Source organism: Pteropus vampyrus, unplaced genomic scaffold (assembly GCF_000151845.1).
Source record: "Pteropus vampyrus isolate Shadow unplaced genomic scaffold, Pvam_2.0 Scaffold144, whole genome shotgun sequence".
Lineage (NCBI taxonomy): Eukaryota > Metazoa > Chordata > Mammalia > Chiroptera > Pteropodidae > Pteropus > Pteropus vampyrus.
The window spans coordinates 3047405-3074293 of NW_011888925.1; the positions used below are offsets into that span (position 1 = coordinate 3047405).

The 26889-nt window shown below is 48.2% G+C and overlaps 4 protein-coding genes across 23 annotated transcripts in view; 1 reads left to right on the forward strand and 3 right to left on the reverse strand.

Annotated features, from left to right (window-relative positions):
- RELA (RELA proto-oncogene, NF-kB subunit) overlaps nt 1-3021 on the reverse strand; it is a 15228-nt gene extending 12207 nt beyond the window's left edge. Inside the window, exon 1 of the mRNA XM_011368978.1 lies at nt 2976-3021. Within this exon, the coding sequence (XP_011367280.1) occupies nt 2976-3021 (46 nt within the window). The remainder of the gene's footprint in view (nt 1-2975) is intronic.
- Nucleotides 3022-8789: 5768 nt separating this feature from the next.
- On the forward strand, nt 8790-15784 carry KAT5 (lysine acetyltransferase 5). 5 transcript variants are annotated; one of them, XM_011368851.2, is made up of 14 exons: nt 8791-9068; nt 9168-9234; nt 9537-9605; nt 9697-9833; nt 10096-10278; nt 10368-10442; nt 10549-10623; nt 10949-11197; nt 11277-11366; nt 12565-12705; nt 12784-12877; nt 14750-14909; nt 15043-15124; nt 15215-15784. In XM_011368851.2, exons 1-14 carry the CDS (start codon nt 9057-9059, stop codon nt 15347-15349), a joined length of 1569 nt encoding a protein of 522 aa, XP_011367153.1. In that variant the 5' UTR covers nt 8791-9056; the 3' UTR covers nt 15350-15784. The 5 variants fall into 5 exon arrangements, with proteins under 5 accessions (XP_011367152.1, XP_011367153.1, XP_011367154.1 ...); XM_011368852.2 differs by having other exon boundaries at nt 8793-9068; nt 10123-10278; XM_011368850.2 differs by having other exon boundaries at nt 8790-9234; nt 10123-10278.
- Nucleotides 11475-17133, reverse strand: RNASEH2C (ribonuclease H2 subunit C). Of its 10 annotated transcripts, none has more exons than XM_023535747.1 (6): nt 16879-17130; nt 16515-16714; nt 16311-16430; nt 15853-16023; nt 14930-14991; nt 11475-11702 (listed from the first exon to the last, which is right to left on the reverse strand). In XM_023535747.1, the coding sequence occupies exons 1-6, from the start codon at nt 17048-17050 to the stop codon at nt 11642-11644; spliced, it is 786 nt and encodes a 261-aa protein (XP_023391515.1). In that variant the 5' UTR covers nt 17051-17130; the 3' UTR covers nt 11475-11641. The 10 variants fall into 10 exon arrangements, with proteins under 10 accessions (XP_023391515.1, XP_011367146.1, XP_011367149.1 ...); XM_011368841.2 differs by lacking the exon at nt 11475-11702 and adding an exon at nt 13583-14113 and having other exon boundaries at nt 16879-17133; XM_011368843.2 differs by lacking the exon at nt 11475-11702 and adding an exon at nt 13946-14348.
- A 6549-nt stretch (nt 17134-23682) lies between these two features.
- Nucleotides 23683-26889, reverse strand: part of AP5B1 (adaptor related protein complex 5 beta 1 subunit) — a 7048-nt gene continuing 3841 nt past the window's right edge. For 3 of the 7 annotated variants that reach the window (XM_023535790.1, XM_023535789.1, XM_023535788.1), the window contains one exon: nt 23683-26889. In XM_023535790.1, the coding sequence (XP_023391558.1) occupies nt 25447-26889 (1443 nt within the window). In that variant the 3' untranslated portion in view covers nt 23683-25446. The other 4 variants (XR_002782414.1, XR_002782413.1, XM_023535787.1 and 1 more) reach the window with 4 other exon arrangements.

Sequence of the window (26889 nt, forward strand, 5' to 3'; positions counted from 1 at the left end):
CGATGCAAAAGGACGAACATTGTATGATTCTACCCACATGAGGTACCTAGAATAGTCAAATCCGTAGAGACAGAAAGTAGAATAATGGTTACTGGTGGCTGAGGGTAGGAATAATGGAGAGATAGGGTGTAATGGGTACAGAGTTTATATTGCAGATAATGAAAAGATTCTGGGGATAGATAGTGAAGATGGTTGCACGACAATGCGAAGGTACTTAATGCCAATGGCCATACCCTTAAAATGGTTAAAATTGTAAATTTTATGTACATTTTATCAAAAAAAAAATCTAAATTGTCAATGACACCAACCAATTATTCATTTGATCTACCTCACACTATACACAAAACACTCTCAGAATAACCATACCCGCTCTACCACCAATGATGTATTACTAAAACAATATATTTTTGTAGTTCTTGTCCTTAGATTATACATAATTTTTGGTGCAAATCTATTATCAAGTTACGGAAGCTCCTTTCTACTTTTAGTTAGTACTAAGAATGTTTATGATAAATGGGTGTTGATTTTTATCTAATCTTTTCCTGCATCTATAGAGAAGATCATGATTTTTCTTTTTTATCTTAATGCAGAGCATGACATAAATTTCTTAATAGTAAACCATCCTTGGGATGTATTCTTGGGATAAACCTAACTTGGTCATAGTGTGTTATCATATTGTTGAATTTGATTCATTGATATTTAGGAGAGGATTTCGCAAATTTATTTGTAAATGAAATGGCTATAATTTTACTTTATTTTTCCTGGCCTTGTCTAATTTTGGTATCAAAGTCGTACCGCCTCATAGAATGGTTTGAGGAAAATTCTCCCCTTCTCTATTCTCCGGAAGAGTCCATTAAGTTTAGAATGATTTGTGCCTTGAAAGATTGGTAAAATTCACCAGTAAAACTGCCCGCAGCTGTTGTTTTTCTCTGCAGAAAGATTTTAACTTTTTCATTATGAACATTTTCAAATACACTCAATATCAGAGAGAATGGTATACTTAACCTCACATGCCCATCTTTCAGCTTATATTAATGGTCAACTTTGCTACGTTGGTTTTTTCTCTCTTCTCCTCCACTGTACATGTGAGCTGTCCTAGCTCACTGGGCCCTGGGAAGCAGCTCCGTCTGGCCCATCTCCAGCACTACCACAATAGCTAATGTTTGGTGAGCACTGGCTATGTGCCAGATGTTGAGCTAAATGCTGCACATGAGTGATTAGTTGAATCTAATGCTTACAGCCAGCCTTTGAGGTAGGTGTTTTACCATTAGTATCTCCACATTACAGATGAAGTAGCAAGTTCAGAGACATTGGGTGACACGCCTAAGGCCACACAGCTTAATGGAGGAGTCAGGATTTGAATCCAGTTCTGTCTGACTTGAGAGCTAGAGCTGACATCTCGCAGTTTTCTACCACAATGTGACCAAGGAGCTAAGTCCCAGATGCAGTGGCTAGAAGGTCTGCCTTGAAGCAAGTCATCTTCCTCAGTGTTCCTCCAAGTCCATCTTAGGCCCCAACATGGCCAACTCTAGCAACAGGATGCTCACAGAGACTCTGATTTTTCAAGATCCTTCTGATGTACGGTCAAAATCGGTCTGCCTTTGGCTTCCATGAATGGTCTGCTTTCTGCCCTACGGTGCCTTAGAGGAGACATGAGGCCGCTCTCTATCTTAGGGAAACCCCTCAGATCGTGACTCACTCATTCACCAGATATCTGCTGTGTACCCATGAAGTGCCTGGGACAATAGTCCTGATGGAGTTGACATTATAAAAGGAGACAAACAATAAGTTCCAAGTTGACAGCAACACACACCCTGTCCCCTTCTAGCCTTTCTTGACCATTCCAGATTTGACACTCTTTGGAAATGTGGCCCCAGATGAGGTAGCCATACAAAGAACAGGGCCATGGGGCTGGCTGTGATGACCCCGGTTTGCCCCTGGGGCTTGGAGTAGCCACAGGTCCTAGGCAATCCCAGAGCCCACTCTGTCCAAATCCTATCTCCCCACTGCTGTACATCATACAAGCATGGGTGAGATTGCCCGAGCCACTGGCCTCCTGACCCTCTCCTAAACTCCAGAGTCCCCCACTCGCTCCCCACCCCCCAACTATCTCCTGCACCTGCCCTGCCCTCCCCTAGCCATGGACATTTCTGACTAAACTCACATTCTGCCCTTCTCCCGCCCAAAGCTTGCTTTGCCTAGTCTTGCTGTATGGCCCCCCATCTCAGTCCCTCCTCCATCTTCTGACCTCGTCCACCTGTAATTCTCTCTCCAGTCCAGCCATGGCCCAAGAGCAAGTCAGTATGTTCCCTCAGACTCGCAGCCTTCCTCCTCACCCCCCAGCTCTGCTCTCACAGATCACTGGAGAACATTTTGAGATAGTATCACTAGTCACACACACACTTCCTTTTATCCTGTGACACTCACTGTCTAGTCACTCACTCAGGACATAGTGAAACAAAAGAAGTCACTGGTTTCAGTGTCAGAAACAACAATGCTCAGAAATTGAGCCGATCGACTTACAGCCCCACACCAAGCGGGGTGTGAAAGGGTGAGGAGAGGAACAGCGGAAGTTTCAGAAGGGAGCGGAGAGGTTGCGGTGTCCCCAGGAAGAGCCTGTGCCATGTTTCCAGGCTGGAGCCAGGCCAAGGGTGTACTGCTCAAGGACGGCCAGTAGGAGCCAGGGAGTCAATCTGATGGGCTTCACAGAGTCCCCAGGAATCAGGAGAGATTAGGGCACAGGGGAGGGGTTGGCTTGGCCCCCATTGAAATCTCAAAACCACTTTGTGAGACACTATTACTCCCATTTTACAGATGAGAGGCATAAAGAAGTGAAGACACCCATCCAAGACACAGCACAGAAGGGATAGGGCAGGTATTTTCGCTTTTTTAAAATCAATTTTATTAAGATATATTCACATACAATAAATGCACATTGTGAGTGTACAGTTTAATGAGTTTTGACAAATGGATACATCCATGTACATCCATCACCACGATCAAGATATAGAACATGTCCATCATCCTAAGGTGCTTCCTGTGCCCCTTCCCAGTCAATCCCCACACCTATCCCTTGCCTCGGGCAATCAGTAATCTGCTTCCTGACACTATTAATTCCATTCATCTTTCTTATAAAAGTTGAATCATACAATATGTACTCTTTGGTGCTTGGCTTCATACATCCTCTATTGTGAAGTTTCCATTAAAGTTTGTGCTCTGTTTTGTTTTGTTACTGAGTTTTTAGAGTTCTTCATACATCTGGATAAAAGTCTTGAACTTGCAACATATTTATTGCAAATAGATTTTTGTTTGTTTTTAAAGGGACTGGGTCTTGTTCTGCTGCCCAGGCTGGAGTGCAGTAGGTATTCACAAGCACCAACCCTCGTGATCAGCGTGGGAGTTTTGACCTGCTCCATTTCCGACCTGGGCCCATTCACCCCTCCTTAGGCAACCTGGTGGTTCCCAGCTCGCAGGAGGTCATCATCTTGATGCCAGATTTCATGCAGACACCCCGTCGACATAGTGCACTACAGCCGAGAACTCCTGGGCTCAAGCAAGCCTCTGCCTCAACCTCCCGAGTAGCTGGGACTACTGCCAATGGCTGCAAATAGTTTTTCTCCAATCTGTGGTTCACTTTTTCATTCTGCTAATGTCTTTCTAAGAGATTTTTAATTTACTTTATCAATATTTTTTAATGGCTCATGCTTATGTCCTATCAAAGAAATCTCTGCTCATCCTATCGCAAAAATTTTCTCCTGTATTTTCTTCCAGAAATTTGCCAGTTTTGTAGTTACAGCTTAATTGTTTTAGTTTTATATTTAGGTCTATGATCAATTTTAAATTAGTTTTTGTATAGGGTATGAAGGATCAAAGCTCATTTTTTTTCCAAATGGATGTCCAGCTATCCCAGCTTTATTTGTTAAAAAGCTTATGCTTTCCTCATTGAATTCTTGACTTCTTTGTCACAAATCATTTGACTTTATCTGTGTGGATCTATTTCTATTCCATAGATCTATGTTTCAATATATATTTCTACTCTTATGCTAATCTTACATTGTCTTACACCGACCTCATTCTTCTTTCTCAAAATTGCATTGGCTATTCTCAGTCCTTTGAATTTCTATATACATTTTAGTATCAACTTGTCAATTTCTACAATAATGCCTGCTGAGATTCTGACTGAGGTTCTTTTTTGAATCTATAAAACTGAATCTCATTCTTAAAATAAGAAAGGCAGCTTAGAAACAGAATGTATTTTAATCAAATTTCTAGAATACGTAATCATTAACTGTAGCCATGGAGCAACCAGACTTGATGTAATCTGAATAATTATTAAAATGAAACCCCTAATTAAAAAAAAAAAATAACAAGTGTTTCTAAGGATTTGGAGAAACTAGAACCTCTGTGCCTTGCTGGTAGAAATGTAAAATGGTATAGCCACTGCGGAAAACGGTTTGGTGATTCCTCAAAAAGTTACACGCAGAACTACCATATGACCAAGCTATTCCACTCCTAGGTATATATTCAAAAGAACTGAAAGCTAGGACTCAAACAGATGCTGTATCCCAATGTTCCTAGTAGCATTATTCACAAGTCTTAAGGTAGAAACACATAAAATGCCCATCAACAGAAGAATAGATAAACAAAATGTGGCCTATACAAACAGTGGTATTTTATTCAACCATAAAAATGAATGAAATTTTGACACATGCTGCAAAACGGATGAACCTTGACATTGTGAAAATAAAGGGAAATCTCACTGAAATGGAGTCAGGAGGCCAGTAGGGGGAGCTCTCACACAGTATCACTCAATGTCAACTACAAGAATTGTCAATTACAGACTCCAACAGATGAATTAGCAACAAGAATGAATTGTCAATCACAGGCCCTAACAGGAAAAGACGTACACTGCATCTCTTATAAGAAATCAATTACCCTGGCAACTCAGCTAATGAGAAACCTTCATCTCTCTGAACTCTTGCATTTCTCCTGGACTTTTGTTCAAAACAACTCTTCCCAACTTTTTTTTCTCCATAACTTTCCTCTCTTTTGTCAGACTTGGCTGTGACTTTTGCTACAGCTTGCTTGCTTGTCCCGAATTACAATTCTTTGCAGTTCTCCAATAAACCCATTTTTGCTGGTAAAATGACTGTTTAAGGTCAGCAACATTATGCTAAGTGACATAAGCCAGACGAAGTGAAATCATAAGTGTATGATTCCACTTATACGAGGTACCTAGAGTAGGAAAATTTATAGAGACAGAAAGCAGAGTAGAGATTACCAGGGTTAAGGAATGGGGAATGGGAAATTATTGTTTAATAGGTACAGAGTTTATGTTGGAAATGACAAAAAAGATTCTGGAGATGGCTATGGTTATGGTTACATATGAATGTCCTTAATGCCACTGAATTGTACATTTACAAATGATTAAAAGGGTAAATGTTATGTATGTATATTTTAACAAAATAAAAACTAAGCCTTTATTAAATTAACGGCATAAATATACTTGCATTTAACAACAGACGATGGGTCAGGACTGGAATCTTCAGATGTTTTTAAAATGCTCCATTATCTTTGTCTGTACTTAAGCTCACAAGGGCAACCATGTGTCTCCTGTAATCAACTAGAGGTCCATCTCTCACTTAATCATTCAGCAAATATTTACTGAGCATCTAATATCGGTCAAGCACTGTTCTAGATGCTGGGATGGTGGTGTGGAAAGGACAATCATTAACAAAACAGTGCTTGCACTCAGAGAACTTGTATTCTACATGGAAGATATATGTAATAAATAAATACATGAATATGCAATGTATCAAGTAGAGATAGGTGCAATGAAGAAGAGGAATTATTTGATAATCTTTTACTACCGAATTTTACATCTATGTTCAAGTGGAATATCAGTCTATGCATTCTTTCCTTGTGATAGCTATGATTTTGGTATCAGGGTAATGTTGGCCTTATAAAGTGAGTTGGGTAGTGTCCTTGTTTTCTAAAAGAATTTGTGTAGGATTAGTATTATTTTTTCCTTAATTTTGATAGAATTTACCAGTGAACAATCTGGACCCAGCAGTCCCTTTGTGGGTAGGTTTTAATTTATGAACTCAATTCCTTTAATAGATACGACTATTCTATTTACATTTTCTATTTTTTCTTGAATCATTTTTGCAATAGTACGCAGAAGTGGGATATTGAAAACACCTGACCACTCTATTTCTAGTTAAGGCAGCCTACTGATTTTGGGGTGCTCACCATGTACCAGACACCACGCCAGACCTGCACACACATCATCTGTAGGTGTTACCATTATTGTCCCTGTGATACAGTGACCAGTATCTCTCCTTTGTGGTGGCACAGAAAGTCTTCTGAAACTGGCAGAATGGACATGAGGTCCTCTGAGTCGCTGACATGTAGGATGGAAGGCAGGCGCCACCTTGAAGGGGACTGCTCAGCCTGACCACAGGTCCATTTTCCTGAGTAAATACATTATTAACATCCTTCAAGATGAAATCCTGAGGTTGACGTAGAGGGTGGGCCCTGGCTTTTTCCTCTGTGGGACACTTTTCTCTGAGGCTTTTTCTAACCACAGGAGCATGTCCAGCCCACACACGGGGAAAGGTGAAAGTTCGAGGAATGAACACCTTTGAAAGCAACTCTCGGCCAACGCCTGATGAGAGGATAAATAAAGAAGATCAACACCTAGCTCCTTAACCCTAGGCGGGGGACCACTCCAATGAAAAGCAGATTTTTAAATTTAAAATATTTCTAGACATGTCGTTCATAAGTAATTTTACATAAATGCACATATATGGTCTAGATGGTTAATTTATGTATCAACTTGACTGGGTCATGGGTGCTCAGATATTTGATTAAACATTATTACTTTCAGAGGTATATCTATGAGAGTGTTTCTGTATATTAACATTTGAAATGATAAACCAAGTAAAGAAGATGGCCTGCCCCACTGTGGGTAGGCGTCCCTCAGCCTGCTGAGGGTCAGAATAGAACAAAAAGGCAAAGGAGGAGAACTTGCTGTCTGCCTGAGCCTGGAACATCAATCTTCTCCTGCCCTTGGTCTGGAACTTACACCATTGACTCCCCTAGTTCTCAGGCCTTCAGTCTTGAACTAGAACTTACACGATCTACTCTCCTGGTTCTCAGGCCTTCAAACTTGGACTGGAACTATACCACTGGCTTTCCTGGGTCTTCGGCTTGTAGATGGCAAGGGGGCAAGAACTGAAATTGTACTAATGCAATACAGAGCAAGCTCTGACTTTTTATTGACTTTTATCAGTGAATGGCCGATTTCAACAGTCCTCCTATTGGTCCTTTTCTGGTCTTATCTCCTTTAATCCAAGGACACTGTCACCAGGATGATTATTCTAAAATGCAGATATAGTCATTCTCCATTTATATCTTCAATGCAAATTATGCTAAGATGAATGTGTGGAAAGTTGCAGATACAACAATACTCTTTGTGGCACTTTTTGTGATAGTGGAAAATTGAAAATAATATTCAACAACAGGCAATTGGTTATGGCAGCTGAAGTGCATCTAAATAACAAAACACTATATAGCCATTAAATGGCGCTAAGGAATATTTAGTGATAAGTGTTCAATTTATGTTGTTAAGTGAACAAGCTGGTCACAGAACAGTATACACAGTAAGAACCTATTTTTGTATTCAAAAGATAACATAATCGTTTATAAAGCAGGGCATAGCAAACACTTTCTGTAAAGGGCCAGATAGTATTTCAGGCTTTGTGCGTTAGAGATTTGTATTTCAGATACGATTATTCAGTTTTAGTGTGAAAAGAGTCATGGACAAAGTAAATGAATCAGTGGGGCTACATTCCATAAAAACTACTTGTGGACACTGAAATTTTAATTTCATAATTTTCACGTGTCATGAAATACATTTTTTCCCCCTAACCATTAAAAAATACAAAAACCATTCTTAGCTCATTGGCTGTAAGAAAATCAGCAGAGGGTTGGCTTTGGCCCACAGGCCACAGTTTGCTCACCCCTATTGTACAGGACACACAACCAAAATGTTCACTGTGGACGTTTCCCCCGTTATGATCTGAGGTTACATTTTCTCCCCCTATTGTGGTCTGTTTTTCTGAAAGTTTCCCCAAGTATCCGCATGGATTTTCCCTTCCCTCTCTAAACCTTTACTCAAGAAATACATTCCCAGGGAGGCCTGCCCTCAGCACCCTATTTCAAATTGCAACCTATCTGCCCATTTCCTTTACCGTGTGCACTCTTTTTGGTTTCCCCAAACACTTATCACTTACTAATACGCTAATTAACTTTTTAATATATTTACTGTTTGTTATATAAACCTCTCCTTTTCCTCCCAACCCCCAACAATGTAACCTCTATGAGGGCACGGATCTTCATTCTATTCACTGATATAGTCCAGGCTCCTAGAACAGTGCCTGACACATAGTAGAAGGTCATTACGCATTTGTTGAATGTGTGAATGAATTATGTTGTATTACTTTTATAGTTAGAAACCTAATATGCGAAACAATCTAGACATCTTCTGTGAGTACCCATCCTTAAGGAATGAAGTCCACAAACTTGGCGAGGCGTCCAAATCCCTTCACAGTCCCGCCCAACTTCTCCAGCCTCTCAAGCCTTCCAGACCCGCCCCCCCCAGCCGAGCACGCGCAGTTCACTCCCCGCGACACCGTCCACCGCTACTAAGAGACGCCGGAGTCTGGCCACCCGCAAAGCACAAACACTAGTCTCACGTGACCCACGCCGCGTCCGCGTGACCAGCGTCGCACCCGGTGGGCGTCACGTGACGGACTGAGCTTTCCGCCAATCGTTGTGTTCGTTGTGGAGATTCCACCCAGGACCCGGCCCGGAACTTAAAATATCACAGTCTCTCAACAGCCCAAGGGGCCAGCTACCGCTTCCAGTTTGGCGGCGGTGTCTCCCAAGGGTCCTCTTCTACAGGGGCATCGGGAAGCCTAGGCCTACAGCACGCTCAATCCCGGAAGTGACGTCTCCCAGAGGGGCCGGAAGTGGCAGTGGAGGGAGGGAAGATGGCGGAGGTGGTGAGTCCGGTGCCCGGGGCGGGGCGGAGGGAGCCAGGGGAGGTGGGTAGAGCCCGAGGCCCCCCAGTAGCCGACACTGGCGCCGCGCTGTCTCCCCAGGGGGAGATAATCGAAGGCTGCCGCCTGCCGGTGCTACGGCGGAACCAGGACAACGAAGATGAGTGGCGTGAGTGACGTCGGGGGGCGGGGCCAAGGAACCTGGGGTGAGGGGCGGGAGGGAGTCAACCGAACCCTCGGGACGGGGAGGGGCCTCGAGGATTCTGGGGCGGGCGGGGCGCAGACACTCAGGAGGGGCGTGGCCTTTAGCCGCTCCGAGCTGGACAGGGCGGGGCTTGGAGAGGGGGCGGCACTGGGTGACTAAAGAGGGTTAAAGCGAGAGCTTCCAAGTGCTGGGGTTTAGGGATCCAGCCTGGGGTGGAGCCTCATGGCCTAGCCCGTCTAAAGCTCCTGCCTTTGCTGTTCCCACAGCCCTGGCCGAGATCCTGAGCGTGAAGGACATCAGTGGTCGGAAGCTTTTCTATGTCCATTACATTGACTGTGAGTGCTGGGCTGGGGTGAGAGGGGGCTGCAGGGTAGCTTTGGGAGGTGGCCTCTGGCATTCCTTCCTGAGACATCCCCACTGCTGCAGTCAACAAACGCCTGGATGAATGGGTGACCCACGAACGGCTGGACCTGAAGAAGATCCAGTTCCCTAAGAAAGAGGCTAAGACCCCCACCAAGAACGGACTTCCTGGGTCCCGCCCCGGCTCTCCAGAGAGAGAGGTGGTGAGTAGGTCCCCTACTTCACCTCTTCTGTCCTGCCTCTTACTTCTCTCATCTTTTGGCCTCAGTGGCTCCTGGATGGGCTGGAGGCGGTGCTCTCCCACCCTGGCTTCAACTTGCAAATGATGGGGGCCAAACTGCAGATGTAGCTTCCAGAGTCCAGCGGCTATTCCTGTGTCCTTGAGAGGGCAGAGGGTGGGGTTTGATCACTCCATGCTGAGGGGCTCCTATTCCCTTCCCCATCCCACCACCATCCCCACCCCAGAGGAAGACCCTGGACCTATCTCTACAGCCGGCCTCCACCCAGGCCAGCGGGAAGACCTTGCCAATCCCGGTCCAGATCACACTCCGCTTCAACCTGCCCAAGGAGCGGGAGGCCATTCCCGGTGGCGAGCCCGACCAGCCGCTCTCCTCCAGCTCCTGCCTGCAGCCCAACCACCGCTCAACGGTACCCTCAGCAATTCCAGGGACCTTGCTTTCCTCTTAGGTCCCTCCTTCTCTACCTTCTGACCCACCTTTCTTGGTTTCTCTCTGCAGAAACGGAAGGTGGAGGTGGTTTCACCAGCAACTCCAGTGCCCAGCGAGACAGCCCCAGCCTCAGTTTTTCCCCAGGTAATTCCTCCAAACCATCTCTTCTTCCCTTTTTTTCATCCCTCCAGTAGCTTCTTTCAGATTCATGTCACAGTCACCCCTTCTGTTTCTACCATCTCACTTGTAGAATGGGTCAGCCCGTAGGGCAGTGGCAGCTCAGCCAGGACGGAAGCGAAAATCGAATTGCTTGGGCACTGATGAGGTAGGTCTGGGGAAGAGAGAAGCTGGGTGAAAAGGCGGGGACATAGGTTGGGTGGAAAGTTTAGTGACTAGTTTAAAAATAAATGGGGTGGTGGGCAGCTGTGGTGTTGGTAATAGGAACCAGACAGAGCTGGTTCAGGTCAGTCATTGGGTGATCCCAAGTTTTGAACAAAAACTTGCCATGTTTTAGTTTCTTTATTTGGAGGGGGGGGTTATCGTCCGTCCCCCATAGAGTTGCTGTTAGGCTTGAACAAGGAAACCTGTGGGAGGGCTATGTTAGTGGTACAGTCTCCTGTAACCTGGTGTCTTCCACTGGCTCTGGGCAGGACTCCCAGGACAGCTCAGATGGGATACCATCAGCTCCACGCATGACTGGGAGCCTGGTGTCTGACCGGAGCCACGACGACATTGTTACCCGGATGAAGAACATTGAGTGCATCGAGCTGGGCCGGCACCGCCTCAAGCCGTGGTACTTCTCCCCGTACCCACAGGAGCTCACCACGTTGCCCGTCCTCTATCTCTGCGAGTTCTGCCTCAAGTATGGCCGCAGCCTCAAGTGTCTGCAGCGTCACTTGGTATGAGGGGTTCCAGGAGGCAGCCCTCCTAGCACGCTCCCCCACCTTGTCCAGCCCCTGATCCTTTGCTCTTCCTCAGACGAAGTGTGATCTGCGACATCCTCCAGGCAATGAGATTTACCGCAAGGGCACCATATCCTTCTTTGAGATCGATGGACGTAAGAACAAGGTCAGTGGCCGAGGGACAGTGGGGCGTCCTTGGAGCTGGAAGTCTGGGGGAAGTCAAATGAGCAGCTTCTTCCTGCTCAGGAAAACATTGACCAGTATGGCCAGCAGATCGGTTCACTCCATTTTTATTGAGTTCCTGCTGTTGGGCAGGTGCTGGGAGGTACAAAGACGGAAATAGACAAAGTCTCTGCTGAGAGCTCACAGTCCATGGGGAAAACAGCCACCAGCAGCCACTTAGATCCCAGTTTGATGCATCATAAAACAAAGGGTAGGTTCTTAGGACCTAGAGGAGGTAGTCACCAAAGCTTCACAGGGGAGGTGGCTTTTGAGCCTTGACCTGAAAGACAAGGTGGGTAAGGGACTCCGAAGCAGTGGGGTTCGTGGATGCAGAGCGTGTGTGTGTGAAATGCAAAGACCCTCTGGCCGAAGGGCAGGGTGAGGCAAGGCTGTTATGAGGGACAGAGCTCAGGTGGTAGGAGTGAGGCCAGTTGGGGCCAGAGAGCAGTGAGGGAGAAGCGAGCTCTGGCTGGGGAGCTTGAGGAAGATGCCGCTTTAACCACCGTTCTGTATTAAGTGTAGACTTGGGCATCCAAATGGCAGTGCCCAGCAGGTGCCTAAAAAGTCATGTGCGATGCAGGAAAAACTGTGTGTAGAGGGAAAGTAGCAAGAATTTTTCTGGGGAAACTTCTAAGGCTGTTGTTTTGTTAAATTCAAGAGTGCCTTCCCTCAGTTGGAGCCCGCCAGATCAGTTCCTAAGAGGTGTGATTGTAGGCAGGAGAATGTTATATTTTTTGACAAGCAGACTCCTTAAACTGTCACATGAGTAGAGCTTCTCTTGTATGCCTTGGTCAGTCTTCTTGGGGATGTGTCAGTTTGTTAACTGTCGTTAACTGTAGTAGAGAGCAGTGGAACCCCCTCCGCCCTCTGCCCCCTGCCCCGGCCAGACTTAGGTGGAGGCGTGGTGAGCACGGGAAAACCTGCCCAGCTCACCAGGAAGCAGGTACATGGGCTCCTCGACGCTGAGGAGTGGCCCTGCCTGAGGGGCAGGGACAGTCGTGTCAGTGGAATGGGTCAGCCTCTGGGGAGTAAGGCTCTTCACCTATCAGCTCGGAGCACAGAGGCTCCTGGTCAACCCTAGCCCAGTGGGCCACACTCCGAGGTGGGGAACTCAGAGTGGTGACAGGTCTTTTCCTTTGCAGAGTTACTCCCAGAACCTATGTCTTCTGGCCAAGTGTTTCCTCGACCACAAGACGTTGTACTATGACACGGACCCCTTCCTCTTCTACGTCATGACGGAGTATGACTGCAAAGGCTTCCACATCGTGGGCTACTTCTCTAAGGTGAGTGCTCATGCGGCCGCCCCTTGGCCTCTCCTGCCATGGGCCCCTCCGTCACACTCGCCCGCCCCTCTCTTCCAGGAAAAGGAGTCCACGGAAGACTATAACGTGGCCTGCATCTTAACTCTGCCGCCCTACCAGCGCCGCGGCTACGGCAAGCTGCTGATCGAATTCAGTGAGTAGCTGTGTTCCTGCCAGAGGCCAGGACACGGCCCTGGCATCAGGGCTCCCGTTGGTTCCTTCCACACGGACCTGCGGGATTGACGTGATTCTCAGCAATGGCTGTGCAGCCCGGTCACCAGGGGGAGCTGGCCGGAAATAGGTGGAAAGCTTCCAGGGTCCCCCAGTCCTCAGTGTGACTGCCCTGCTCATCTGGAGTAGGTGCTCAGTCCCTCACCATTTCTCGGCCAAGGTCCCAAGCACCACCCGACTGTTACCAAATGTGACTCATCTGCCCCTACCCAGGGCTACGGGTGGAAGCCGAGTGAGCCACTATTGCTTGTCTCTTTGGTATTACAATGTCATATGAGCTCCTGGGCAAGGACCAGTGCCTCATTTCCCCAGTTGTCCCCAAGCCTGGAAGACAGTAAATGTTCACAATGCTGTTAACTCAGCAAACAGATGTGAGCACTGACTTGCACCGATTCAGCCCATTTCTGCATTCGGTCAGGTCAGTCTCTTAAAGACCAGAAAAGACTCTGCTCTTCATTCTTCATGAACTATTCAATGTCCTGTCAACCCCAAGGTCCCTCTGCTTCCCAGCCTCCTACCCCCATTCCCTTCAACTCGCAGCTCACCTGGATAACCAGGCTCTGACCTGGAAGATGGGGCGGGAGCCTTAGCCGTTTGGGGAAGACGCAGAGGCTGGACTTGTTCAAGGTCATGGTCCATTTGAGAAATTTTATTTGGCAGAATGATATCAAGGTGAGGTCACATCTTCAAGAAGCCTTCAGTGTGCTAAAGCAGGCAGATGCTTAAACTCAGTCTGTGCCTTGGAGGTCAGACCTTAGTGGGACCAGCAGAGAGGTGCGCTCAGCATGGCAGACAGGGTGGGTGGGTGTTCACTGGGGCGGGGTCGGAGTTCCCGCCAGCTGAGGAGACCGGTGTGGTCTCTGTTTGATCTGTCAGGACTCTCCACGTACTGCGGACCCAGCTAGGTTGAGTAGGAACCCAGCGTCCCCTTCTTATTCCGTGCTTCCTCTCTCCAAAGCACCAGTCTCTCCCTCTCACCACCAGGTTGCTTGGTGGAAAAGTCACAAGATTGAGTAAGAAGGCAAGAATGGCTGATAAAGATGCTCCAAAGAGAGGGAGCAGAAAGGGCTGCGGTCCAACATGAGGCTGGTTGTGACAGGGTGAGGAGGGGCTTCTGGTGGTGGAGACATCCCAGGCCCTGACAGGGAGAATGAAGACTCTGCCCAAGAGATGTGAAGCCACGATGGGTTTTTCAGGACCTGAGGTCTCCCCAGGAACTGCTGCCAGTGCCCAGTGGTGCGCAGGCGAGAGGCGGGCAGAGCAGGCAGTGGGAGGGACAGGGCTGCGGGGAAGCCAGTGCTTCTCTCCTTGAGGCCTCACAACCACTTGGTCAGGCAGGCCTGGTCTTGGAGCCACCGACACTCCTCGGGTCACAGCTAGGGGGACTGAGGTGACTGAAAATCCAAGCACATCAGGCCTGAACTAGAGGTGAGGTCTGCTCACATGCCCAGGTATAGAGAGTGGCGTGACACAGGAAAATTGGAGGCACTTGCTTTCTATAAGCCATCGTCTCTGCTGCCCCCAGCCCCGTGTCTAAGCCCTCACTGGGGTCCTTAGCAGCCCTCCCAGCTGTAGCTGCTCCTCTCGGTGCCCTCGGTACTCTCCACTGTGCTCAGTACACAGACGAAGAGTGAGTGCTCATTAGTCCTTTATGAGGAAACTGAGGCACAGAGCAAACAACCACATGGCAGGGCCAGGATGGGCAGCAGGCATCTGCCTCTGCAGCCTGTGCCCTTCAGCATGGTTACGTGAAGCTGCGCCCGCTCACCCACCCTCTTCCTCTCCACCGCTGTAGGCTATGAACTCTCCAAAGTGGAAGGGAAAACGGGGACCCCAGAGAAGCCCCTCTCGGACCTTGGCCTCCTGTCCTACCGCAGCTACTGGTCCCAGACCATCCTGGAGATCCTGATGGGGCTGAAGTCAGACAGCGGGGAGAGGCCGCAGATCACCATCAAGTGAGCCTGGCCCCACCTACCTGAGGGTGCATGGCAGGGCCTGTCTGTTCCCAAGCTTTCTCACTCCCGGGGCTCTGGGGACCTAGGGCAGAGGTAAAGACCCCCAGAGAACCTGATCTTTGCCCTCCCACAGCGAGATCAGTGAAATCACAAGCATCAAGAAGGAGGATGTCATCTCTACCCTGCAGTACCTCAACCTCATCAACTACTACAAGGTGAGGAGTGAGCAGGGGGGAGGGGCGTGCGGAGGGGCGTAGCGTGCAGGACCCTGTGAGCTGACCTGCCTGCTCTCATCTCCCGCCCAGGGCCAGTATATCCTCACACTGTCAGAGGACATCGTGGATGGGCACGAGCGGGCCATGCTCAAGCGGCTCCTCCGCATTGACTCCAAGTGTCTGCACTTCACTCCCAAGGACTGGAGCAAGAGGGGGAAGTGGTGACCAGGCACTGCCCATGCTAGTGCCAACCAAGCGGGCAAATGGGGGCCGACATCCCATCCAGCTCCCAACAGGCCCCTAAGAGGGACACCAAGGGAGACGGACCAGGCTGAGGACAGTTCCACAAGGAGAGGAGGAGCCTGGTAGGGGCTGGCTGGTGCCCAGCACCAGAGTGAGCTCAGGGCTCAGGTCAACTCTAAAGTCAGCTGGCCGCAGGCCCAGGCCTGCTGTGAACCAGGGACTAGAGGGAGCCAGGCAGCTGTGTACAGTGAGATGGGGGTGGGGGCACTCTGAACAGAAAGCCGGCGGCTGTAAAAATTTCTTTTGTAAAGTAGGAGTTGGGGGTGGGGTGGGTACTGGCTGCAGAATTCTGGCCTCTCTTATCCCCACCAGCCCCTCTTCCCTGCCCCCACCAATAAATTGCTTCCACAGGCCAGAGCCATGACAGGTTCTTGTGGGAGAAGGGACAGTACCGGCTTAAAGGCTCGAAGTGTGGGCAAACTCACAGGTGCTGTGAAGAGCTGGTTTATTGGGGATGATGGAATCAGTGGCTCCAAAGGGAAGAGCTGGTTTATTGGGGTGAGGGGATCGGTGGCTTTCAATTTCAAGCTCGGGCTCTCAGTCCTCCGGCACTGGTGCATGAATCTGCCACAGGAGTCACCTTTACTATTGGATTTCTGAGATGGAGTGGCTGGGTAGCCCACATACTCTGGGAGCGACCTAGCTGCTCAGAATGATGGCCCCTTCTAGAAGTGCCAAAGAAGAGTAGTGGGGAAGCCACGCTGCCCTTAGCCAGTCTAACCCTCCAGTTAGACCCAGGGTCCATTTTCTGCCCCATTGTGCCTCACAGCCCTAAAGCCCCAAATCCACTCAGGGGCAAGACTGTGGATAACCCAGGAAATACCTTTAAAGCCAGGGATGGGGAATGAATGGGGTCTGGGAGGATGAGGGCCCATCTACTCACCGCTGCAGCGAGTCTGGGCCAGGTTAGGGCCGCACGCACTTTGGCATCCGGGCCAGGAAAGGTCTCCAGGTTCCACAGGGTGAAATGGCTGAAACTGGCAGAGGCTCCGATAAAGCGGTCCTGGGGAAGGGTCCTGGCTCAGCATCGAGGCCGAGGCCGCCGCCCCCGCCCGCACCCCAGCCAACTCGATGCCCCTGTGCTCACGAAGTCCCGCTCCAGCGCCTCCGGGGGTTCCACCAGTCCCTGCTCCTCTTGCTCGTCATTCTCTGAACCCTCCGAGAAGTCCTGCTTCCCCACCAACACCTCTCCTTTCTCTTCCATCACCATTACGTATCCCTCGAGGCCGGACGGCACCTCCACCTCCTCGCCCCGTAGTTTGCGACCACGAAACGACACTTGGAGTCCTGGGGGAGGCAGGCACAGGGCCTCAGTGAAGGCCCTATCCAGGCCCTCCCGCCGCCTTCAGCGGACCACGAGCCCCAGGAGCCCTCGCAACCCTCCACGCCTACGAGAACGTGGCGTCGGCGCGGGGGCTGCCGGGAGCCGTAGTCCAGCCGCGGGCGCTCACCGTCAGGACCCTGGCGGATGGCCGGGGTGAAGAAGCGCTCCACAGGAGCGGGCCGGTTAACCGGGACCTCACAGGGCAGGAGGTGCAGCGTGGCCGGGGCGGCGTTGCGCAGAGTGATGGGGCGCAGGTGGACGCGGTGCTTCTGCACGTCTTCCTCGTCGATGCTCTCCATTCTCCGCCGCGACTCCCTGGCTCGCTGGCAAAGGCCAAAGCTGGCGCGAAATTCGCGCGAAGCCTGTCGGGAGGCCGAGGACCGTCAGTGCAGAGCTTCCTGGGAAGCGTAGGCTTTCCCTGAGGCTCTTCTGCAAGCCTCGCCTCCCTGTGTTCAACTCTTAGCTTTTTTTTTTTTTCCTTGAAATTTTCACTGGTAATTTTTTTCATTAAAAATTTTTTTCAATTACAGTTGACATCCAATATTTATTTGTTTCAGTGTACAATGATACATTCTTTTGTAAAAAAATTAAAAGGATTCTGAAAAGTACACTTTTTATATTGATTGGTAGAGTTTGTGTTTTGAATTTTACCAGGGACATCAACCCTTCCTCAAATGTGTTGAAGATATTTTATCTGATTTTGTGGTTTGTCTTCCAAACTTGTGTAGAATTGACTTTTATTACACAGAAGATTTTTTTTGTGTAGTCAAATTTATCTTCTTTTTTTTTTAGTTCTCACGATATTTTTGGTTTCTTAACTCTTCTCTGTTTATTTGTTCAGATACCCGATTTAGGCTTGTTTTGTAAAGTTGTCTCAGAAAACACATATGAACTGGTAGTTAAGATTAATATTGCATTTAATTCATAGATTTGAGAAGAACAACCCCAGACATCCAGGAGCTGGACTTGGTGTTCTGTTGAACATGAACAGTTTCACAGAACATTATCAGACAAGGTCACTCTGTGACATGAAGGATCAAGGCAAAAACAAGGTCACTCTATAATCATGTGGACACGGACAAAGGCAGAAACATTGTCCAAACCACAAAAATGATAAACATCCCTCTATCTTGGATAAGTGACTGTTGCTTCTTTACCAATTACAGCTTTAGCCTCTGTCTAATTAAGATTTGTTAACATTATCCCATCATAGAAAGACTCCCACTTCCTGACAGCATCCAATCCAGAGGAAAGGGCTGCTTCCTTACACCCTCCCCCAAATCACTTAACACAAGTCCAAATCCTAAAAATCCTTCCTAACACCCTCTTACTGAGATGCCCCACAGCACAAGAATAATAAACCCATCTGTTCAACTACAGATGTGTTCCTGGTGGTCTTTGGCTGGAGGGCATTAGAGTTTTGCTTTCGTTTTCTATTAAGATACATACTTCCATTTCTTCATGTCTTTTGTCTAGCTGTACAGTTGTGAGGGTTTCTTTATATAATAGTTATTATTTTAAAGTCTTTTTCTATCATTTGTTTCTGTTACAAATTAGATCTTTTTTTCCATTTTATTTTGATTATCTACAGCAGAGGTTGGCAAACTTCACATATGGTCTCTGCCACAATTGCTCAACTTTGACACTGTAGCATAAAAACAGCCATAGACAATATGTAAAAGAATGAGCATGGCTGTGTTCCAATAACACTTTATTTGCAAAAATAGGCAGTGGGCTGGATTTGGACTTCAGGCCAGTTTTTGGAACAGCTGTTGATCTTTACATATTAATTTTTAAACCATATGTCTACTGAATTCTTTTGTTATCCTTAATAGTTTTCATTTAATTTTCTTGGCTCTTCCAGAATTAGTCATCTGACTTCCAAATAATGATTTTTGCCTTCTCATTACATCATGTAATTTTTTCTTCTAGCACTTTCAGAGAAAGATCTCAAATGTTACTGGTATCAATAGACATGGTTCTGTTTTCCTGAAACTTTCATGGGAACGTTTTTGCTACCTCACCAATAATCACAAAAACACCTTTAGCTTTCCTATATGTCTTGTTAAATCTGTACCACTTAGGTTTTTTGTTGTTTTTTTTTTAAAGTCAGGAGTAGGTGCTGGATTTTATTTTTTATATTTTTACTTCTGTAAGTTTCCAAGTCTAAATATTAGTGATTGCATTCCTGTAGTATTGTGTTAATCTGCCTTGTATTTCCTGGAAATTAGATAAGAAAGCTTCGTTGCTCCCCACCCCACTTTAGTGGGGAAGGGAGCGAGACTGCTTCAAGAGATGTGGTGTGTTTTTCCATCAGGAGGGACATAATACCTTATGTCTCTCTTTTTTGTGAAGTTAGCAGCCGTAAATGATCATTGCCTAGACCTTTTAATTCATCGGAGTTTACAAAATTCATATTCGAAGTCCACCAATTCTTCATTTACTAGATGGAATACTTCTATATTGAAAACTGCCCCCATCAACTATTTGGTTGCCCACTGGTACAGTGAATATAAGAAAGACAAAATAATTGCTTGATACTTTCATTGCTCAGGTTTTTAAATAAGTTGTTTCTCTAGCATGTTCCTATGGTGACCTTTAAAAAAATGTTAAATAATAGATTTTAATATTTTGATATTTCAGTTAATTGTAGTTATTATTCTGATCGTCCCATCTTTTGCCAGTGGGACCCTCTTCAAGTTAGCTCCTGAGTCTTTTGATGTGACTCTAGTAGTCTTTTATAGGTTTCCTTATTTTCTGGAACCACGAGATGTCTTCGTGCCTGCTAACACAACATCCATCCTGTAGCCCATGGATCAAGGGGACATTTTGACTCTCAAGTCTTATTATTTAAGAAATACATTCCGTACGGTTTATAGCTGCCATAGACAGCGATTCCTCTGAGGGATCTGGGCAAAGTAAATTGAAAACCTTCTGGAACGGATTCACCATTCTGAATGTCATTAAGAACATTCGTGATTCAGGGGAAGAGGTCAAAATATCAGCATTAACAGGAGTTTGGAAGAAGCTGATTCCATTCCTCATGGATAACTTTGAGGGCTTCAAGACTTCAGAAGAGGAAGTAACTGCAGTAACAGGCAGTTGTCTTATAGGATGTGCTATGTCCTTGTCCTAATTGTGCCCATGAATTTTAATTTATAGAGGTGACTGAATGATGACATGGAGAAGTCAATGCCATTGAAAGAAAAGTTCAATGTTCCTTACAGTTCCCTGAGAAACAAGAGGCACGGCATGCCCTGCAAGGCCACATGGGTAATCACTAGAGTTGGTCAGGAGGCAGAAAGGAGGGGACAGCATAGGCCACAGCCTTTATTGGTGTTTCTGAGGGAAAAGCAAGGCGGGGCAGGGCAAACAGTTTAGGATTGGCTAATTTGAATAATTCCAGCATAGTTTGGGGAGCAGGGGCTGTCTGCTGTACTGCTAGTTGCTGTGGACTACCACACACTGCAGGAGCCTGGAGCTGGAGAAGCCATGAACACTGTAGTTGCTTGATGCTGGAGGACGCCTGGGTACTGGAGAAGCTTCCGGAGATTGTCTAGTGAGCACATCAAGAAGAGGAAGGACAACTGCCTTCTGCAGTGGCTCCTCTGCGCCCTCTACCGACAAGGCTTAACAATGAGCCAGCAAGCAAAGAAAGATATTAAAAGGGTCCAGACTTATTTTCACAGAGCAGGCAATGAAGAGGGAATCTGGAGCTGACGTGCACCTAGATGGCCATCAGACTACCTTATCCTATCTTCCTCTTTCCATGCTTTTAGTTCTCCCATGCTTTTAGTTCTATTCCTTATCACAATATATAACATCTTTACTTAGTTATTAACCCTCATGCCCACCTTTGTTTTAGTTTTAGATCTATATATGTTCGTCATCTCTTGATTGAAGTGCATTCTCTATCAGATTGGCTCACGGGTGAGTATGTACTTGTTGAAAAACTGTTCCTATAGCCTTGATCCTTGGACAATTTGTGTGGATACAAAAACCTAGGTTTACACTTTCAAAAGCATAACGTTAAAAAATGCTGCTCCAGTGTTATCTTGCTCTGTCTGTTGCCATTATAATTCATTTGCCTTGTAAGTTATTTGATCTTCCTGCCTAGACATTTTGGGGGCTTTTTTGAAAAAAAATCTTTGAAGTCTTATAGTTTTATGAGATGTCTCAAAGTTGACTATTCTGTATTAATTTTCCAAGATACCCAGCAGGCCCTTTGAAGATGGAGATTTTTTTTCCTAGAAACTTTTCTTAGATTACAGTATTAAATACCAGTGGTGGTTCATTGTTTAGTTTTTCTTTAGAAGCCCAATAATACAACTGTGATTTCTTCTTGGACTACCTTCTGTTTTACTTTGCGATTACTTTCTTGTGATCCCTTCTACTTCTTTATCTCATTTTCATTCTGATTGTCCTTGTGTCTTCCTTCAATGTCCCTTATTATTATATTTTTTGACACTATTCTTCCTTGGGCATCTTGTAATGATCTTTATTTCTAGATAATTTCGTGTTTATTTCCTGAGTTCGATCAACTCTCTTCATTTCTCCCTGGGTTTTGTCTATTTCCGATCTTTTTAAATCTCTCATCTAAGGGGGTTTCGCTTATCTTCACGTGCTCGTTTTGAGTATATTTCATTCCGTTTAGTGTTGTTGTATTACAGCTTTCTTCTGCTTCCTGGCTGTTTTTCCACAGTAGTGTGACTTTTCTTTGGTCGATAGGTGATGAAATTCATTTTCTGATATCTTGCGATAACTCTGTGTGATCCTGTTCATTTTTATCTTGTTCATTTCTCTGGTGTTGGGTGTTTTATAAGACTCTTGTTTGATGTGCTCTCTTCTGCCAACACAGCAAAGTCCAGATACTTTAATGGGTGTGTTGTTTGTTTGTTTGTTTGTTTGTTTGGGGGGGGTTAGTTATAGGTCTTCTGATTTTGTTCTGTCTTCAGAACAATGAAATGTCTCCATTTACTTCCCCTTTCACACCCAAATGCCAAAGGGCACTTCTTCCTTCCTTTTTCCATTTTTCGCTTCCCCAGAATCTACGTGTTTCAAAGGCTGCCCCTTCGAATCACACATATAACTTAAAAGTCCCGTACCTCTAGTCCAAGCCCTAAGCCCCCAGGCACTTTAAAATTTTTTCCAGACCTAGGGTGGGCTTAGTCTTCCCGGTGCCATTTTAGATCACGTGTTTTCTCCTCTTTTCTCTCCCCAGTTATTCCCAGGCCATCTTTGCTTGCCCGGAGCCTATGGCGGGGTAGGGCTGGGACCAGAGGGATGGCTGTCATTTGCTATTAATTTTACTTACAATCATTAAGTTTGACATTCTCTGCCTGCAGGTTAGGCCGAGGGCTTGGTTTGGCGTAGTTTTATCTTTCTCTGTTTTTCAAGGGGAGATGGGGCCCTGTGCTGCCACCGTCGTCTTCAGCTACTCTAGAAGTCTCTCACCGAGTGCTGGCTTCCCGTCCGTCCAGCTTCGGGCTCTGCTTATTTAGTCTTTAGTCCCCAGGAGAGAATGCAGTGGTCTTTCGGAACTGGAAGTGAAGCCCGCCATCTTGTCAGTTGGCCATCTTCATGCATCAGAACAAAATTCTTTGTTCTAAAAGGGTGATTGATCCTGATTATCAAGGAGGAAATTGTTGCTGCCACACAACAGAGATAGAGAGGGGTGTCACACCTAGACGAGTCCCCAGGACACCTCTAAAGACCACTAGGTCCAGTGATAATGTTCATGAAAAACTAGAGAGACTCAATACAGGTAGGATTACCAAGGACTCAGGAATGAAGGTCACCCCACTAAGTAAAGATCCGTGAAGGCAAAAGGAACATGGGATGGGTAGTGAGACAAATAAGTACATGTTATATACTCTCCTAGGGCTGACAGATAAAATACAGGATGCCCAGTTATATCTGAATTTCAAAGAAATTCTTTTTTTTAATGCAATCTATGCAATGTTTGGGACATACTTATACCAAAAAATGAATTGTTCCTCTGAAATTCAAATTAAACTGAACATCCTGTAAGATTATTTTTATCTGCTAAAGTCGGAGCCCCTAATTATTGCCTTATAACTTGTTGCACAATATTTTCTCTCTTGTAAGTAAAATACAGCTCAAGCAATATCCTTCCCCATGTTTTCCTCTTGTTTCATATAAAGTGGGTGTTACTGATGATTAACTTCATAACCCAGGGCATTTGTTATAGTGTATCAAGGTGAGATTATGACTAAACTCTCCCGCATGTCTTCCGCATCATATGCCTTCCCAACTGCCACAGCAGGGTAGAAGGGCCTGGAAAGTGGAGGCTGGCAAGGAAATGATTTGCCCCAGAACCAACGCCCTTCATATCTTGTTAGCTAGAGCTGGTCCCGTGGTTAGGCCTAACCTCCTGGAGGCAGGGAAGGGTTCGAGCATGTCTGAAGTGGAGAACCAGCAACTGGTGACCACTGGTAAAGTCCACACAAGTGGACAGTGGCTGAGGGGACTTTGGATCTCCCTTTTCGGGGAAGTTGTGGTTGTATGGGGGTAGTTATGCAAGAGCATGTTGTTACGATCTTTGGGAAGTTTAAGTCTGAGCAGAGGTATGTGGATACTGAGTGTGCAAAGGGGGTAGACTGTGGTGGATGGCACAGGCTGGCTCACCCAGTGTCCATCCGCACCCACCTCCTGGCACGCCTTCGCATACTGAGAAGATGCAAAGCTAAAAACTAATTATTCTGACATTTCTTAGTAGAACTTCACATGCATGCACTACGATCAGCAATTCTACTCCTGGTATGTATTCCAAGGAAACCATCACAGAGATCTGTAAGAATGTCCATTGTGACACATTTGTGATGGTGGGGCTTGGAGGAGGGGTTACCTGGAGGAATGGAGGTGGATGCAATGGTATGGAGGTATGGATGGATAGACAGACAGACGAAAGGATGGCTGGTGAGTCTTTATATGGGTCAATTATCTTAATCTTAGGCAAAAGATTAACACCATCTTCTGCATCAGAGGTAACGAAAACAAAAACCAAGTACATTTTCTGACTCCTTTGCCACAAGAGGTCTGTCTGCATGAGAAACAGATTCCACTCATTAGATGCTCTTTGAATGATGTGGACAGAGGAAACAAGGCTAAGGCCATCTGCCGGCTGTGGAAAGGTCAGTCTTTCTGCAGCAGCGTCGGCTCTCTGGCTTTGCAGGGCTCAAGAGGCAGTGGTGGCAGCCACACCCCATGCTCCAGGGCCTGGGCCCACCCTCCTGGGTGCTGAGAGGAGCTGGACTGCCGGCAAGATGGTGTGTTCTCAACGGTTCCAGTGGTGGCCTGGAGGACCATTTTCCAGCCTTCCTGGAGATTTTTGTAAGTACCTAATACTGTCTTAAATTCTTTTCTGCCGCAAACAGCTGGAGAAGTTTCCTCTTCCTGGAACCCAACCCTTCCTGATGTGGCGATGGCTCGCCCAGATCACACAGCAGGTTACTGCTGGAGCTCCAGCTTGGGGCAGGCTTCCCGATCTGCAACAGCCCCACCTGTCCCAGGCCCTTTCCTCTCCTAGCGCGCCCATCAGGAGGGACAAGACTGGCCCACGGGAACCTGCAGGCTGGGAGCCCAGGAGGCAGGGGCAGCAGCAGAGGCCCTTGCCCCAGCACAGCAAGGCCTGACCCTCAGTGGTCATTCTCCACCCAGCACTGCTGACTGCTGCACCTGCAGCCTCCTGGGGGCTGGCCCAAGGAGGAGTGGGAACTCTGTGTCCCTGTGGCCCATGCAGAGCTTTGCTCTGATGGTGTGGTAACAGAAACCTGCTCCAGGATGACAAAACATGATTATCAACCACCTGCATGACCATAGGAAAATCACTCAACCCCTCTCGCCTACAGATGTCCTCATCTGCGGGGCCCTGCCAAGCTGTTGCAAGGATGAAATGAGGCAACATATGTGGAAAACACTGGCTCGGTGCCTGGCAGCAGAGCTGGCCTCAATACATCAGCACCCTAAGTATCTTATCTGTTTTGAATAAGAACTAGGGGCGTTGGTTCTTACCTGGGAAGATTTCTAGGTCCACGGGTGGCTTCCTAGAGGATGGGGTGAGAAAAGCCAGCTTAGTTTTAGCCCAGATCACAGGGACACCTCTCTCAGCCCCGAACTGTCCTGAGTCCTTCCTAGAGCTGGCTCCAATCCGCACAAGCCCCCCACCCCAGGGCTGGTGCAGCCTCCTCTCCCTCCCTGTTTCTGACCGTCGGCCCATCGGCCCATCCAGCCTGAGATTCAAGGTAAACCTCGGGTGTTAGAAAGTGCTGGGCCACGCGTCAGGAGGCCCAAACCCAGCTCCGAGCTCGTTCCTAAATTGCTGGGTGATTTGGGCAGGGCCAGACCCTCTCTGGGAAGCAGAGACGAAGATGTTTTTTAATCCTGCCTCCTGGGCAGGGATTCTGGAGAATCACAGCCTGTTTTGGCAGGAAGGAACTTTGGAGCCCTGTAGTCTGGGGGTTCTCTGTCTGGAAGCTTTCTTGGAGCTCCTGACCCCCATCCCAGTAGTTCTGACCCCGATCGGGAGCCAGAAGAAAACAAAGCAGTGAGGGGCATTGGTGAGTGTAGGTTTTTAAAGGAGCCGTAGGACTGGGTTCTGGCCCCCAGCAACCCTTAGGCCAGACCCAACAAAGGCCACAGTCCTGTTCCCACCTGCCGTGCCCGACCCCAAGGCTCAGACAGCAGTTGACAACCCGCGGAGGTAGTCTCCCACCAGAGGCAGCACAGCCCAGTCATCTGTCCGCAGGACCACGGGCACGCCGTCCACCTGGGCTGCCTCCAGCCTCAGCAGCAGCTTCGAGTCTGGGGGGAGGCGGATGGCTATGTGGTAGCTAGTGGGAGGCTGGGCCACCACCACGAAGGGATCCAGGTGGCGGGACACCAAGCCCTCCAGCCCCTGTGGCTCAAGAGGGCACCACAGGCGACTCTCAGTACCCTCTGGCAGGCAGGAGTCCCAGAGTTCCTCAAAGAATCCCAGCCTGGCCCCCTCGGGGGGCTGGGGGAAAGGCAGGAAGAGGTCAGCAAATTTCACAGGCAGGGGTGGCAGGCGAGCATAGCACGTGAGGCCAGCGGCTGTGGTGTACAGGGCTCGGATATCCAGCTGCGTGGGAGCTGGGCGGCGGGGCTGCAGGGGCAGGAGCAGAGGGCGAGCGGGGCGTCCAGGGCACAGGCAAGGGACATGGACAGCGTCCAGGGGTGCGTACAGTTGTCCTTTCACATGGAAGCGCAGCTCCAGCGAGTACACCGGCTCCAGCACCTCCACCTGGAGCTGCAGCACCGGGGCCGGGCCCTCGGCTCTGCGAGGCCCCACACTCAGCTGGATTGGGGCTGGCGCCTCCTGGACCATCAGCGCCGTGGCAAAACCCTGGTTCTCGGCCACCAGTGAAGAGGCCAGTGCAGGTGCAGCGAGTGAGGGACCCAGGGCTACCCCCAGCTTGGGCTCTGACAGGTGGCCCAGGAGAATGTAGTAGAGGCGGGCGTGGTCCCGCCCATCGGGGTCCCCCAGCTGCCTGGCCAGTGCTTGCAGCAAGTCAGCCAGGCCTCCCCCAACCCCCGCCCGAAGCAGGGCCCGGCAGACCTGCAACAGGGCCTGCTGGAGGCCCCAGTCTGTGCAGTAGGCAGCTGCAGCCTGCAGGAAGCGAAGGGTGGCAGGCTGGGCATCCCGGTCTGCCACCTTTGCCAACATCTGCAGGTGCCAACGAAGGGCTTCATCCCTGCCTGACCTGGACACCAAGTCTTGTCGCAACAACACCCTCAGGGGCTCCCCCAGCTCAGAGCCCACCTGGTCCAAGAGATCAACAAAATGGGGAGCCAGCGCAGGCCGGGCCCGGTACAGCTGGGCCAGTCCGTGAGTCAAGGGTGCCAATGCTGCAGGTTGCCCAGACAGGCAGCGAGCAACTAGGTACGAGGCCTGGAAGCAAAGTGTGGCCAAGGCCCGGGGGCCCCCACTCAGGGCTGCCCTCTGCCACAGGCCGGCCAGCAGTTCCTCCAGGTAGCGCCGGGGCCTCTGACCCTGGCCTTTCTCCTCCTCGTCTCCGTCTTCGGCACAGAGCAGGCACAGCAGGTGCAGGCGGGCCAGGAGGGCCATGGGGTCGTGCAGGAGACTGGGTAGGAGGCC

Coding starts and splice junctions, on each gene's coding strand:
- RNASEH2C (XM_011368841.2), bottom strand. CDS start 17,050: ATGGAGAGCATCGACGAGGAAGACGTGCAGAAGCACCGCGTCCACCTG. Junction 16,431..16,514: donor AGGCGCTGGAGCGGGACTTC/GTGAGCACAGGG, acceptor ACCCTTCCCCAG/GACCGCTTTATCGGAGCCTC. Junction 14,114..14,929: donor GCCCTGCCATGCACCCTCAG/GTAGGTGGGGCC, acceptor TCTCTTGGGCAG/AGTCTTCATTCTCCCTGTCA.
- KAT5 (XM_011368850.2), top strand. CDS start 9,057: ATGGCGGAGGTGGTGAGTCCGGTGCCCGGGGCGGGGCGGAGGGAGCCA. Junction 12,878..14,749: donor CAAGCTGCTGATCGAATTCA/GTGAGTAGCTGT, acceptor CCACCGCTGTAG/GCTATGAACTCTCCAAAGTG. Junction 14,910..15,042: donor AGGCCGCAGATCACCATCAA/GTGAGCCTGGCC, acceptor GCCCTCCCACAG/CGAGATCAGTGAAATCACAA.